At 48.9% G+C, this 12,273-nt stretch overlaps 1 protein-coding gene across 2 annotated transcripts in view; it reads right to left on the bottom strand.

Annotated features, from left to right (window-relative positions):
• The window catches only part of LMF1 (lipase maturation factor 1), a 92,083-nt gene that overhangs the window by 67,176 nt on the left and 12,634 nt on the right, over positions 1-12,273 (bottom strand). Inside the window, exon 2 of one of the 2 annotated variants that reach the window (XM_081257860.1) lies at positions 6,053-6,362. In XM_081257860.1, the coding sequence (XP_081113986.1) occupies positions 6,053-6,362 (310 nt within the window). Of the gene's footprint in view, positions 1-6,052; positions 6,363-12,273 lie in introns of those variants that run through there. The other variant, XM_081257859.1, reaches the window with a different exon arrangement.

Raw genomic sequence — 12,273 nt, 5'->3', positions numbered from 1 at the left:
CCCCCTCCGTGTGTGGTCTGTGCTGTGATGACCTCCAATGAAGACACGGTGGAAACTTGGGACAGTGGAGACGCCTGATAGGCATGCCTCCAACCCCGCAAACAGAACGCACAGAACGGCCGTCACCTCGAGGCCAGCCCAGCTCCCCTCCTGTGAGTGCATGCCAACACCCGGGGGCTCTGGCAATGGCCAAGGTAGGTGAACTCAAGTTCTGGCCAGAACAGGACAGACTCGCCCTGCACCTGATGTGCCTGGCCCAAAGCTCCTTGCTGCAGACCCAGTGCCTGGCCACCCCCCACCCCATCTTGCCTGCCAGAGCTGCGCCCTCTGCCAGCAAGGCCTCCTCTGTGAAACCCAGACACGGAACCAAGCGTGTCATGGAGCTGGCCCTGGCTGTCTGCCCTTCGGGGACGACTATGACTCCTGCTGTCACCCAGTCCCCGGGCACCATTAAATCAGAACCTACTCCCGCCACGCTTGATCGAGACTCTGGGGGGCTGTGTGTGATCCCAAAGCCATGCGGCGCGGCCACACCTGTGTCCTTGGAAACTCTGGGCTCCCCCGGGCCGGCCCTGCACCTCTCCTGAGGGACCTGTTGGCCTGGTGGGCTTCTTACTGCCTGCTCTCAGTGGCAGCACTGTCCTCAGGGAGGCCCCCAAATGTCCAGCCCCCGGGAGCCAAGCCTGTGCCTTGCTTCCTGTCTTGAAGAACCGTCTGGCGTCGTTTCCTTCCCATGTCCAGAAGATACGACAGGTGTCAGGAAGGTGCACCCCTGCTGCCTGCTGCACCCTCTCTCAGAGCTTCTCAACCAACCCAAACAGAACAGAACCAGAGCCGACGGAAACACCACGACGGCAGTGCCTCTGATCCTCCTTCTCCTCCCTCCGGCCAGCGAAGTCCAAGGACTCCCTCACCCACCCCATAGCTCCAACCCGCCTGGCCCGCTTTGTGAGTCTGTGGCACCTTGACCCTACGAGGTCCCCTCTAAGGGCCGTGGGAGTCATTCCCTTCGGGCCGTGGGAGTCGTTCCCATTCCCTGAAAGGAGGCTGACAGCAGCCCTGGTCTAGAGGCAACAGGGCCCAGCTTCCAAGGCCTGAAAACCCAAAACCATGCCTGCCCTGCTCTTCAAGACGAGGTGGGGCAGGTGGGGAGGGTGGTTGTGGTCCTCCCCTTAGATCTGCCCACATGTAAAAGTACCGCCTTCTAACTGCCAGGCCTGGAACAGCAGAAACCCAGAGGAAGCTGGCACATGTGTCCCTGACAAACCACAGGGCGTGTGAGGAGCAGAGCTGACAGCTACTATGGACTCAGGGCCACACTGGTGCTGGCAGCAGAGGAAGGTTCCGGAGGTACCCTGCAGGTGAAATCAGGAGGATGTGGAGGTTGGTGAAACACGAGGGAAGCAGGAAGAGTCACAAACAAGTCCCAGGTCTCCCCAGGGTCCCACCTGGGGGACAGGCCAAGTGTGGACATGCTGATTTGTGGAGCTGGGGACACAGCTAAGGCAACAACACAGCCCAGGTGTCTATGGGGCCGGGGTTGGGTTTCAGCGTGGCCATGGCTGGCCCCAAGCCTGCCCATGCACTGTGCCGCCTCCAGGGTGCAGCTCCAGGAGAGGACCCCAGAGAGCCGGACCCTCATCCAGGGGCACACCACCCCAGCTGGCCCTGTCTTGGTTCCCTTTTTCCTGCTGCAAGGTGGGAACACTGCGATCCTGCTCTCCCTCCTGCCACCACTAGACAAGCAGTTGATAACACCAGTCTATTCTGGCTCCTCTGAAAGTATCGCTTCCCGAGTCTGAGGACCTGGGTCATCACCCTACAAAGCACCAACTGTATGACTAAAGCCACTCTCCCCAAAACGAAGATCTCTGACCACTGCCGCCATGAAGTGGATTCATCAGGTTCCTGCTAGCCTCACCGCGCACGTACTAGGACCATGTCAGGAAGGCGGGAGAAGGGCAGGCACAATCCCAGGATCCCAGGACGAGCAGGCTGTCTGGAAGGCTGCCTGACTCCGCCCAAGACATCGACGTGGGGCCCCACCAGCCTCACTTGGCAGCAACGCTGCATCCCACATCTGCTGAGGACGTTCATTTCCAATGCTGGGACTTCATCACAGATGCCAGTTGGGGTCAACAGGAGCAGAGGGGACACCCACTTAAGAGAAGGGAGTGAGCAAGGCTTCAAGTGAAGCAGCGGCCATAGTGCACACAAGCCAGGCTGGGCAGGCGCCAAGCCACCACCACGGGACCCCAGGGCAGGGGCCTCGGTGCCGGCCAAGATGTGCCCCGTGCACCTGCCTGGTGCCTCCTCGCCCCATGGGGGCTTCCTGTCCCCACTGCAGGCCACCAGCTGGATGACACTTGAAAGACATCCAATCAACAGTGTCCATTATCTGAGGATCTCACCCCAAACAGATAACCTTTTCCCTCAACTTAGAATAAATGGGACATGAAAGAACAGAATGTGTCTAACTCTCATGCTGGGGCATCAAGAAAAGGAAAGTCCAATTTCCATTTAAGGGGTCCTCACTCTCCCAGTAAGTTTCCAGCATCACTGACAACCTGGAAACTATCATTCATCAGGGAGCCCCGAGTCAAGGTGACCTGAGACACCTTCCAGATCGAGGGGCCTGCCCAGCCTCGCCTGGGGCCCCACAGGTGGGCCACAGCAAGCAGCCTGCAGTTCAGCTGGGAACACAGATGTTCGGCATCAAGAACGCGGTAAATAATCCACTGGTCTCCACTGACAGGTTTTTTTGTTTTTTTGTTTTTACATTTTTCACCTAAAACATCTCATGTGTCATTTTTTTAAAAAATTAATTAATTTATTTTATCTTTGGCTGTGTTGGGTCTTTGCTGCTGCGGATGGGCTTTCTCTAGTTGCAGTGAGTTGGGGTTACTCTTCATTGCAGTGTGCAGGCTTCTCACTGCAGTGGCTTCTCTTGTGGAGCACAGGCTCTAGGTGCGCGTGCTTCAGTAGTTGTGGCTCGTGGACTCTAGAGTGCAGGCTCAGTAGTTGTGGCGCATGGGCTTAACTGCTCTGTGGCATGTGGGATCTTCCCAGACCAGGGCTCGAACCCATGTCCTCTGCATTGGCAGGTGGATTCTTAACCACTGTGCCACCAGAGAAGCCCTCATGTGTCATTTCTGAGAAAACAGTTTTATTTTATTTTCCTTGGGTGAGCTTTAATTAATTCAAATCACATTTTAAAACACATCCAAGTGGAAGGGAGCAGAACATCTTTTCCACCGAAAAAATACAAGACTCTATTTTTGGCCACGTGTACTCAGACCAGTTTTCAAAAATCCTCCTGACCAACACATTCTAGATGTGACTAGAAATTACTGCTTAAAATTGACAGTGGAGGGGCTTCCTTGGTGGCATGGTGCTTGAGAATCTGCATGCCAATGCAGGGGACACGGGTTCGAGCCCTGGTCTGGGAAGATCCCACATGCTGCCAAGCAAGTAAGCCCGTGCGCCACAACTACTCAGCCTGTGCTCTAGAGCACACGAGCACAACTACTGAAGTTCGCATGCATAGAGCTCGTGCTCCACAACAAGAGAAGCCACTGCGGTGAGAAGCCCATGCACCACAACGAAGAGTAGCCCACACTCGCCGCAACTAAAGAAAGCCCGTGCACAGAAACAAAGACCCAACACAGCCAAAAAAAACCCCAAAAAACAAATTTATTAAAAAAACAAAACAAAACAAAACTGACAGTGGAGGGACTTCCCTGGTGGCGCGGTGGTTAAGAATCTGCCTGCCGACGCATGGTACACAGGTTCGATCCCTGGTCTGGGAGGATTCCGCATGCCGCAGAGCAACTAAGCCCATGCGCCATAACTACTGAGCCTGCGCTCTAAAGCTCGTGAGCCACAACTACAGAGCTCGCGTGCCACAACCACTGAAGCCCATGCACCCTAGAGCCCATGTGCCGCAACTACTGAAGCCCACATGCCTAAAGCCACTGCAATGAGAAGCCCGCGCACTGCAACAAAGAGTAGCCCCTGCTCGCCACCACTAGTGAAAGCCCACAAGCAGCAACGAAGACCCAACGCAGCCAAAAATAAATTTTAAAAAAAGAAAAAAACCCCAAACTGACAGTGGATATGATTTTCCCGGTTGCTGGGCGAGGTACAGTACGGCCCGAGCCCCGTGTTAACAGACAGGTGCGTCCTCTGAGCAGCACACTGGAGCCGGGCATTGCGCTCCCCATCTCTGTAACTCCAGCTGTTAAAACAGGGCAAACGTACCCAGAATTCTCCCTCCTCTGACGTGCGCTGAATCACACGTGCCAAGAAACAGCAGGCTTTTAGACATCACAGACAACCCCAGCCAGAGTCCTCTTGTGCTGTAAACATCCACTGACCAGAGAGACTAGAGGCGGACAGTGAATGCCTGTGGCTGCCGAGGAGGTCAGACAGCTCGAGGTGGCAGCACCTGTGAATCCCAGGTGGGGAGGAGCAGACAGGAATGAAGGACGCTTCCCTCGCCTCACAGCTGCCTGACAGGCACGAGGCACATTCCACCTACCGGGAGCCAGCCCCTATTTCCACCCTCACTGCTTGGGCCTTCAGAAAAGAAAATGCCATAAATCAGATGTAAATATCATTTGTCTAGGAACCCACATAGTTTCTGTATGGAACTGGACACAGGATGCACCACCACAGTACGATGTTGCCACCCACTTGGTGACCCCTGCAAAACCTGGTAACCGACGCCCATCACTGTTCCTTCTGATCCACGCAGCCCACGCCACATCACCAGGGCACTGAAGTTTCCCAAAGTCTCTGAATAAATTCTGGCTCTGACTACCAGGGTGCTGGCTGGTCAACAGTTCAATATCAACATGAAGGCCCCAGGAGCAGGAAGGGGAGCCAGGGTGACTGAGACATCAGCCTTCTTTTCCGTAGACTGGATGGGGAGAGGTGCCTTCAGCTCACACACTGAGTGTCACTCACACTTGCTTGGGGACCAGGGCCAGACGACAGGAGCTGGAAGGGGACCTCTGATGGCTCACGAGCTGAGTGAGTGACACTGAAGGAGTCTGGCGTCTGGGTTAAAACCCATTCATGTCATGGTCCAGGACCTAGCCAGCCCCTTTGACCTGGGCCAGCAGCCAAGAATGTCAGGCCACTGAATGAACCTTTCCTCCCAGAAAACAAAGGCTCCGGTGGGAACATGGCAGGAGGAGCCCCAGAGGTGCTTAACCTCCTGCTCCTCTACACAGACACCACCCCTCCTCCACTTCCTGCTCATCCACGCAGACACCACCCCCTTGTCTACTTCCTCCATGTCTATACAGACACCCGCCCTGACCCCAGAGCTTTCTCTCAAGGCTTCACCTTCTCTTACAGAGTCCTCTGTGCTTCCTCTGGTAGGTGATTCTTCTCCAGGGCCGGAGCCCAGAACTTGAAGAAGAGTGGCACCCCCTCCTCCACTGTCAAACATGGCACAGCACTTCATGGCCCTCAATTTTCCTCCAAGCCTATCCAAGCCACACGCTGCACTGATGCCCCCGTCCGTGTTCCCATGTGACTCTCCCTCCATGGAGCCCAATGCTGCCTCTGACCTGGCTGGCACTGGAGCCTATTCCCCCCAGCAGGGCTGGCCTGAACTGTGACCACTGGCACCAGTTCCTCTTGAACAAGGAAGGAGCAGGTGGGGGCAGGAGCAGAGGAGTAAGCCCCCAAATCAAGCCCCACCACTAGAGCGTTCCCAGCAGCCCACCCAGCAGCTTCCACTTCCGTCTCACGGCCCCCCAGGACAAGAGGCTGGCAATGCTATCTCAGGTGTGGCCATGACACTCCCAACAGAATCGCAATTACACCCAAATAAGGAAGCTCCTGGATTTGGGTTGAATGCGACCAGCAGGGTCTACCACAGCCTAATTAAAAGGGTGATATTTTCCAAATTAACGTAAGAAGTAAGCTCACTTGCTTGCTCCTGTTACCAGGAGGCCTCGTTGGGCTCTGAGGGGTAACACCCCTAGAACCCTGAGTTACCACGCGCCTGCGTTATAGGTGCCCCGTCCTTCCCTCTTACCAGATCTGCCCCACATTGACCAGGGACATGTAGAGGATCCAGAGAGCAGCCATGAGAACCATATTGGCACAGCCGGAGACCAGGATGAAAGAGGAGATGCCCAGCCCGAGAAGAGCCAGCACGTCCAGGTTGAAGTCCATGTGAGACCAGTCCAGCAGCCAGAGGACGGTGGGGGCGTAGCTCACAGTCTCCCAGCTGACTTGCCCATGGAAGTGCTGCTGCACACTCCTCAGGTACACTCTGCAGGGCAGCAGTCCCCTGTCTCCAATCAGCTGCTTGTTCTGATGGAAGGCCACCAAGAATGCCACAACTGGAAGGAAAAGAAGACAAAAGGAACATGAACAAGAACACAGCCTTCTGTAGATACTTTTCAGATGTGCAGGGCCTTGGCTAGGCAAGAAGATGAGGCAGAGTCTGACCAGTGGTTTGGAATCAAACCGTGGACTCAAGGGGTCTGAGTATTTCACAAAATCTTGGGAGAGATATTAGAAGATCCAACCTGGAGAAGTCACAATGTATGTGTATGTACACATAGCTATGTGTGTTGTATCAACTTATACACAATGTATACGTGTATATAAAATAGACACACATTTATATAAAATATGTGCCTGATTACATAAAATGGTTAGTTAACTATCCCAGAATGAACTTTGCTTAAAGAAAATTTACAGTAAAACACTCATGTTAGAAAAATAGAAAGGCCTCAAATCTAAACTTCTACTTGAAGAAATCAGAAAAAAGAGTAAATTATATACAAAACAAGCATCAGAAAAGACATTTTTAAAAAGAGGTGAAATCAATGAAATTGAGAACAGGGAAAAAATAGAGAAAATCAATAAAACCAAAAGTTGGTTCTTCAATAAAATCAATATAATTGTTAGAACTCTAGTCAGACTAACCAAGGAAAGGAAAGAAGACACCAATATCTGGGATCAAAAAAGAACACTGCTACAGATCCCACAGGTGTAAAAAGATAATACAGGAATACTATACATCTCTCTAAGATCTTAAGTTTGACAACTTAGATGAAATAGGAGAATTAGTTGAAAGACGCAAACTACCAAAACTCACAAAAGATAATACATCACAACCAGCCAACTTCATCTCAGAAATGCAAGGCTGGTTCAACCCTCAAAAAACTATCCATGCGGAGATCACCTTCTTCCCCACAGATACATCAGAAATACATCTACACGTGGAACAAATCCTACAGAACACCCACTGAACACTGACAGAAGACCTCAGACCTCCCAAAAGGCAAGAAACTCCCCACATACCTGGGTAGGGCAAAAGAAAAAAGAATAAACAGAGACAAAAGAATAGGGATGGGACCTGCACCAGTGGGAAGGAACTGTGAAGGAGGAAAGGTTTCCACACACTAGAAGCCCCTTCGCGGGCGGAGACTGTGGATGACGGAGGTGGTAAGCTTCGGAGCCGCGGAGGAGAGCACAGCAACAGGGGTGCAGAGGGCAAAGCGGAGAGATTCCCTCACAGAGGATTGGTGCCGACCGGCACTCACCAGCCTGAGAGTCTTCTCTGCTCACCCGCTGGGGCGGGCAGGGGCTGGGAGCTAAGGCTCGGGCTTCGGTCGGATCGCAGGGAGAGGACTGGCGGCGTGAACACAGCCTGAAGGGGTTAGTGCACCACGGCTAGCCAGGAAGGAGTCCGGGGAAAAGTCTGGACCTGCTGAAGAGGCAAGAGACTTTTTCTTCCCTCTTTGTTTCCTGGCGTGCAAGGAGAGGGGATTAAGAGTGCTGCTTAAAGGAGCTCCAGAGACGGGCGCGAGCCGCGGCTAACAGCGTGGACCCCAGAGACGGGCATGAGACACTAAGGCTACTGCTGCCGCCACCAAGAAGGCTGTGTGCGAGCACAGGTCATTATCCACACCTCCCTTCCGGGGAGCCTATGCAGCCTGCCACTGCCAGGGTCCAGGGATCCAGGGACAACTTCCCTGGGAGAACGCACGGCGCGCCTCAGGCTGGTGCAACATCCTGTCGGCCTCTGCCGCCGCAGGCTCCCCCCGCACTCCGTGCCCCTCCCTCCCCCCAGCCTGAGTGAGCCAAGGCCCTGGAATCAGCTGCTCCTTTAACCCCGTCCTGTCTGAGCGAAGAACAGACGCCCTCTGGCGACCTACAGGCAGAGGCGGGGCCAAATCCAAAGCTGAGCCCCGGGAGCTGTGTGAACAAAGAAGAGAAAGGGAAATTTCTCCCAGCAGCCTCAGGAGCAGCAGATTAAATCTCCACAATCAACTTGATGTACCCTGCATCCCTGGAATACCTGAATAAACAACAAATCATCCCAAATTGAGGAGGTGGACTTTGAGAGCAAGATTTATTATTTTTTCCCCTTTTTCTCTTTTTGTGAGTATGTACGTGTATGCTTCTGTGTGAGATTTTGTCTGTACAGCTTTGCTTTCACCATTTGTCCTAGGGTTCTGTCCGTCCGTTTTTTTGTTTTTTTTTTTTACTTAAAAAATTTTTTTCTTAATAATTATTTGTTATTTTAATAACTTTATTTTATCTTACTTTATTTTATTTTATTTTATCTTCTCTCTCTCTCTCTCTCTCTTTCTCTCTTTCTTTCTACTTTTTCTCCCTTTTATTCTGAGCTGTGTGGATGAAAGGCTCTTGGTGCTGCAGCCAGGAGTCAGTGCTGTTCCTCTGAGGTGGGAGAGCCAACTTCAGGACACTGGTCCGCGAGAGACCTCCCAGCTCCACATAATATCAAATGGCGAAAATCTCCCAGAGATCTCCATCTCAACACCAACACCCAGCTTCACTCAACAACCAGCAAGCTACAGTGCTGGACAGCCTATGCCAAACAACTAGCAAGACAGGAACACAACCCCACCCATTAGCAGAGAGGCTGCCTAAAATCATAGTAAGGCCACAGACACCCCAAAACACACCACCAGATGTGGACCTGCCCACCAGAAAGACAAGATCCAGCCTCATCCACCAGAACACAGGCACTAGTGCCCTCCACCAGGAAGCCTACACAACTCACTGAACCAACTTTAGCCACTGGGGACAGACACCAAAAACAACAGGAACTACGAACCTGCAGCCTGCAAAAAGGAGACCCCAAACACAGTAAGATAAGCAAAATGAGAAGACAGAAAAACACACAGCAGATGAAGGAGCAAGATAAAAACCCACCAGACCTAACAAATGAAGAGGAAATAGGCAGTCTACCTGAAAAAGAATTCAGAATAATGAGAGTAAAGATGATCCAAAATCTTGGAAATAGAATAGAGAAAATGCAAGAAACATTTAACAAGGACCTAGAAGAACTAAAGAGGAAACAAGCAACGATGAACAACACAATAAATGAAATTAAAAATACTCTAGAAGGGATCAATAGCAGAATAACTGAGGCAGAAGAACAGATAAGTGACCTGGAAGATAAAATAGTGGAAATAACTACTGCAGAGCAGAATAAAGAAAAAATGAAAAGAACTGAGGACAGTCTCAGAGACCTCTGGGGCAACATTAAATGCACCAACATTCGAATTATAGGGGTCCCAGAAGAAGAAGAGAAAAAGTAAGGGATTAAGAAAATATTTGAAGAGATTATAGTTGAAAACTTCCCTAATACGGGAAAGGAAATAGTTAATCAAGTCCAGGAAGCACAGAGTCCCATACAGGATAAATCCAAGGAGAAACATGCCAAGACACATACTAATCAAACTGTCAAAAATTAAATACAAAGAAAACATATTAAAAGCAGCAAGGGAAAAACAACAAATAACACACAAGGGAATCCCCATCAGGATAACAGCTGATCTCTCAGCAGACACTCTGCAAGCCAGAAGGGAGTGGCAGGACATATTTAAAGTGATGAAGGATAAAAACCTACAACTAAGATTACTCTACCCAGCAAGGATCTCATTCAGATTTGATGGAGAAATTAAAACCTTTACAGACAAGCAAAAGCTGAGAGAGTTCAGCACCACCAAACCAGCTTTACAACAAATGCTAAAGGAACTTCTCTAGGCAAGAAACACAAGAGAAGGAAAAGACCTACAATAACAAACCCAAAACAATTAAGAAAATGGGAATAGGAACATACATATCGATAATTACCTTAAATGTAAATGGATTAAATGCTCCCACCAAAAGACACAGACTGGCTGAATGGATACAAAAACAAGACCCATATATATGCTGTCTACAAGAGACCCACTTCAGACCTAGGGACACATACAGACTGAAAGTGAGGGGATGGAAAAAGATATTCCATGCAAATGGAAACCAAAAGAAAGCTGGAGTAGCAATTCTCATATCAGACAAAATAGACTTAAAATAAAGACTATTACAAGAGACAAAGAAGGACACTACATAATGATCAAGGGATTGATCCAACAAGAAGATATAACAATTGTAAATATTTATGCACCAAACAAAGGAGCACCTCAATACATAAGGCAAATACTAACAGCCATAAAAGGGGAAATCGACAGTAACACATTCATAGTGGGGGACTTTAACACCCCACTTTCACCAATGGACAGATCATCCAAAATGAAAATAAATAAGGAAACACAAGCTTTAAATGATACATTAAACAAGATGGACTTAATTGATATTTACAGGACAGTCCATCCAAAAACAACAGAATACACATTTTTCTCAAGTGCTCATGGAACATTCTCCAGGATAGATCATATCTTGGGTCACAAATCAAGCCTTGGTAAATTTAAGAAAATTGAAATTGTATCAAGTATCTTTTCTGACTACAATGCTGTGAGACTAGATATCAATTACAGGAAAAGATCTGTAAAAAATACAAACACATGGAGTCTAAACAATACACTACTTAATAATGAAGTGATCACTGAAGAAATCAAAGAGGAAATCAAAAAATACCTAGAAGCAAATGACAATGGAGACATGACAACCCAAAACCTATGGGATGCAGCAAAAGCAGTTCTAAGAGGGAAGTTTATAGCAATACAATCCTACCTTAAGAAACAGGAAACATCTCGAATAAACAACCTAACCTTGCACCTAAAGCAATTAGAGAAAGAAGAATAAAAAACCCAAAAGTTAGCAGAAGGAAAGAAATCACAAAGATCAGATCAGAAATAAATGAAAAAAAAATGAAAGAAACGATAGCAAAGATCAATAAAACTAAAAGCTGGTTCTTTGAGAAGATAAACAAAATTGATAAACCATTAGCCAGACTCATCAAGAAAAAAAGGGAGAAGACTCAAATCAATAGAATTAGAAATGAAAAAGGAGAAGTAACAACTGACACTGCAGAAATACAAAAGATCATGAGAGATTACTACAAGCAACTCTATGCCAATAAAATGGACAACCTGGAAGAAATGGACAAATTCTTAGAAATGCACAACCTGGACTTCCCTGGTGGCGCAGTGGTTAAGAATCTGCCTGTCAATGCAGGGGACACGGGTTTGAGCCCTGGTCCGGGAAGATCCCACATGCCGCGGAGCAACTAAGCCCGTGTGCCACAACTACTGAGCCTGCGCTCTGGAGCCCGCGCACCTAGAGCCTGTGCTCCACAACGAGAGAAGCCACCACAATGAGAAGCCCACGCACCGAAATGAACAGTAGCCCCCACTCGCTGCAACTAGAGAAAGCCCGCGTGTAGCAACGAAGACCCAACACAGCCATAAATAAACAAATAAATAAATAAATAAATTTAATTAAAAAAAAGAAATGCACAACCTGCCAAGACTGAATCAGGAAGAAATAGAAAATATGAACAGACCAATCACAAGCACTGAAATGGAAACTGTGATTAAAAATCTTCCAACAAACAAAAGCCCAGGACCAGATGGCTTCACAGGCGAATTCTATCAAACATTTAGAGAAGAGCTAACATCTATCCTTCTCAAACTCTTCCAAAATATAGCAGAGGGAGGAACACTCCCAAACTCATTCTACGAGGCCACCATCACCCTGATACCAAAACCAGAGAAGGATGTCACAAAGAAAGAAAACTATAGGCCAATATCACTGATGAACATAGATGCAAAAATCCTCAACAAAATACTAACAAACAGAATCCAACAGCACATTAAAAGGATCATACACTATGATCAAGTAGGGTTTATTCCAGGAATGCAAGGATTCTTCAATATACGCAAATCAATCAATGTGATACACCATATTAACAAATTGAAGGAGAAAAACCATATGATCATCTCAATAGATGCAGAGAAAGCTTTCGACAAAATTCAACACCAATTT

Source organism: Mesoplodon bidens (genome assembly GCF_964165515.1).
Source record: "Mesoplodon bidens genome assembly, chromosome: 15".
NCBI classification, from domain to species: Eukaryota; Metazoa; Chordata; class Mammalia; order Artiodactyla; family Ziphiidae; genus Mesoplodon; species Mesoplodon bidens.
This window is presented reverse-complemented; position numbering and strand designations above follow the sequence as displayed.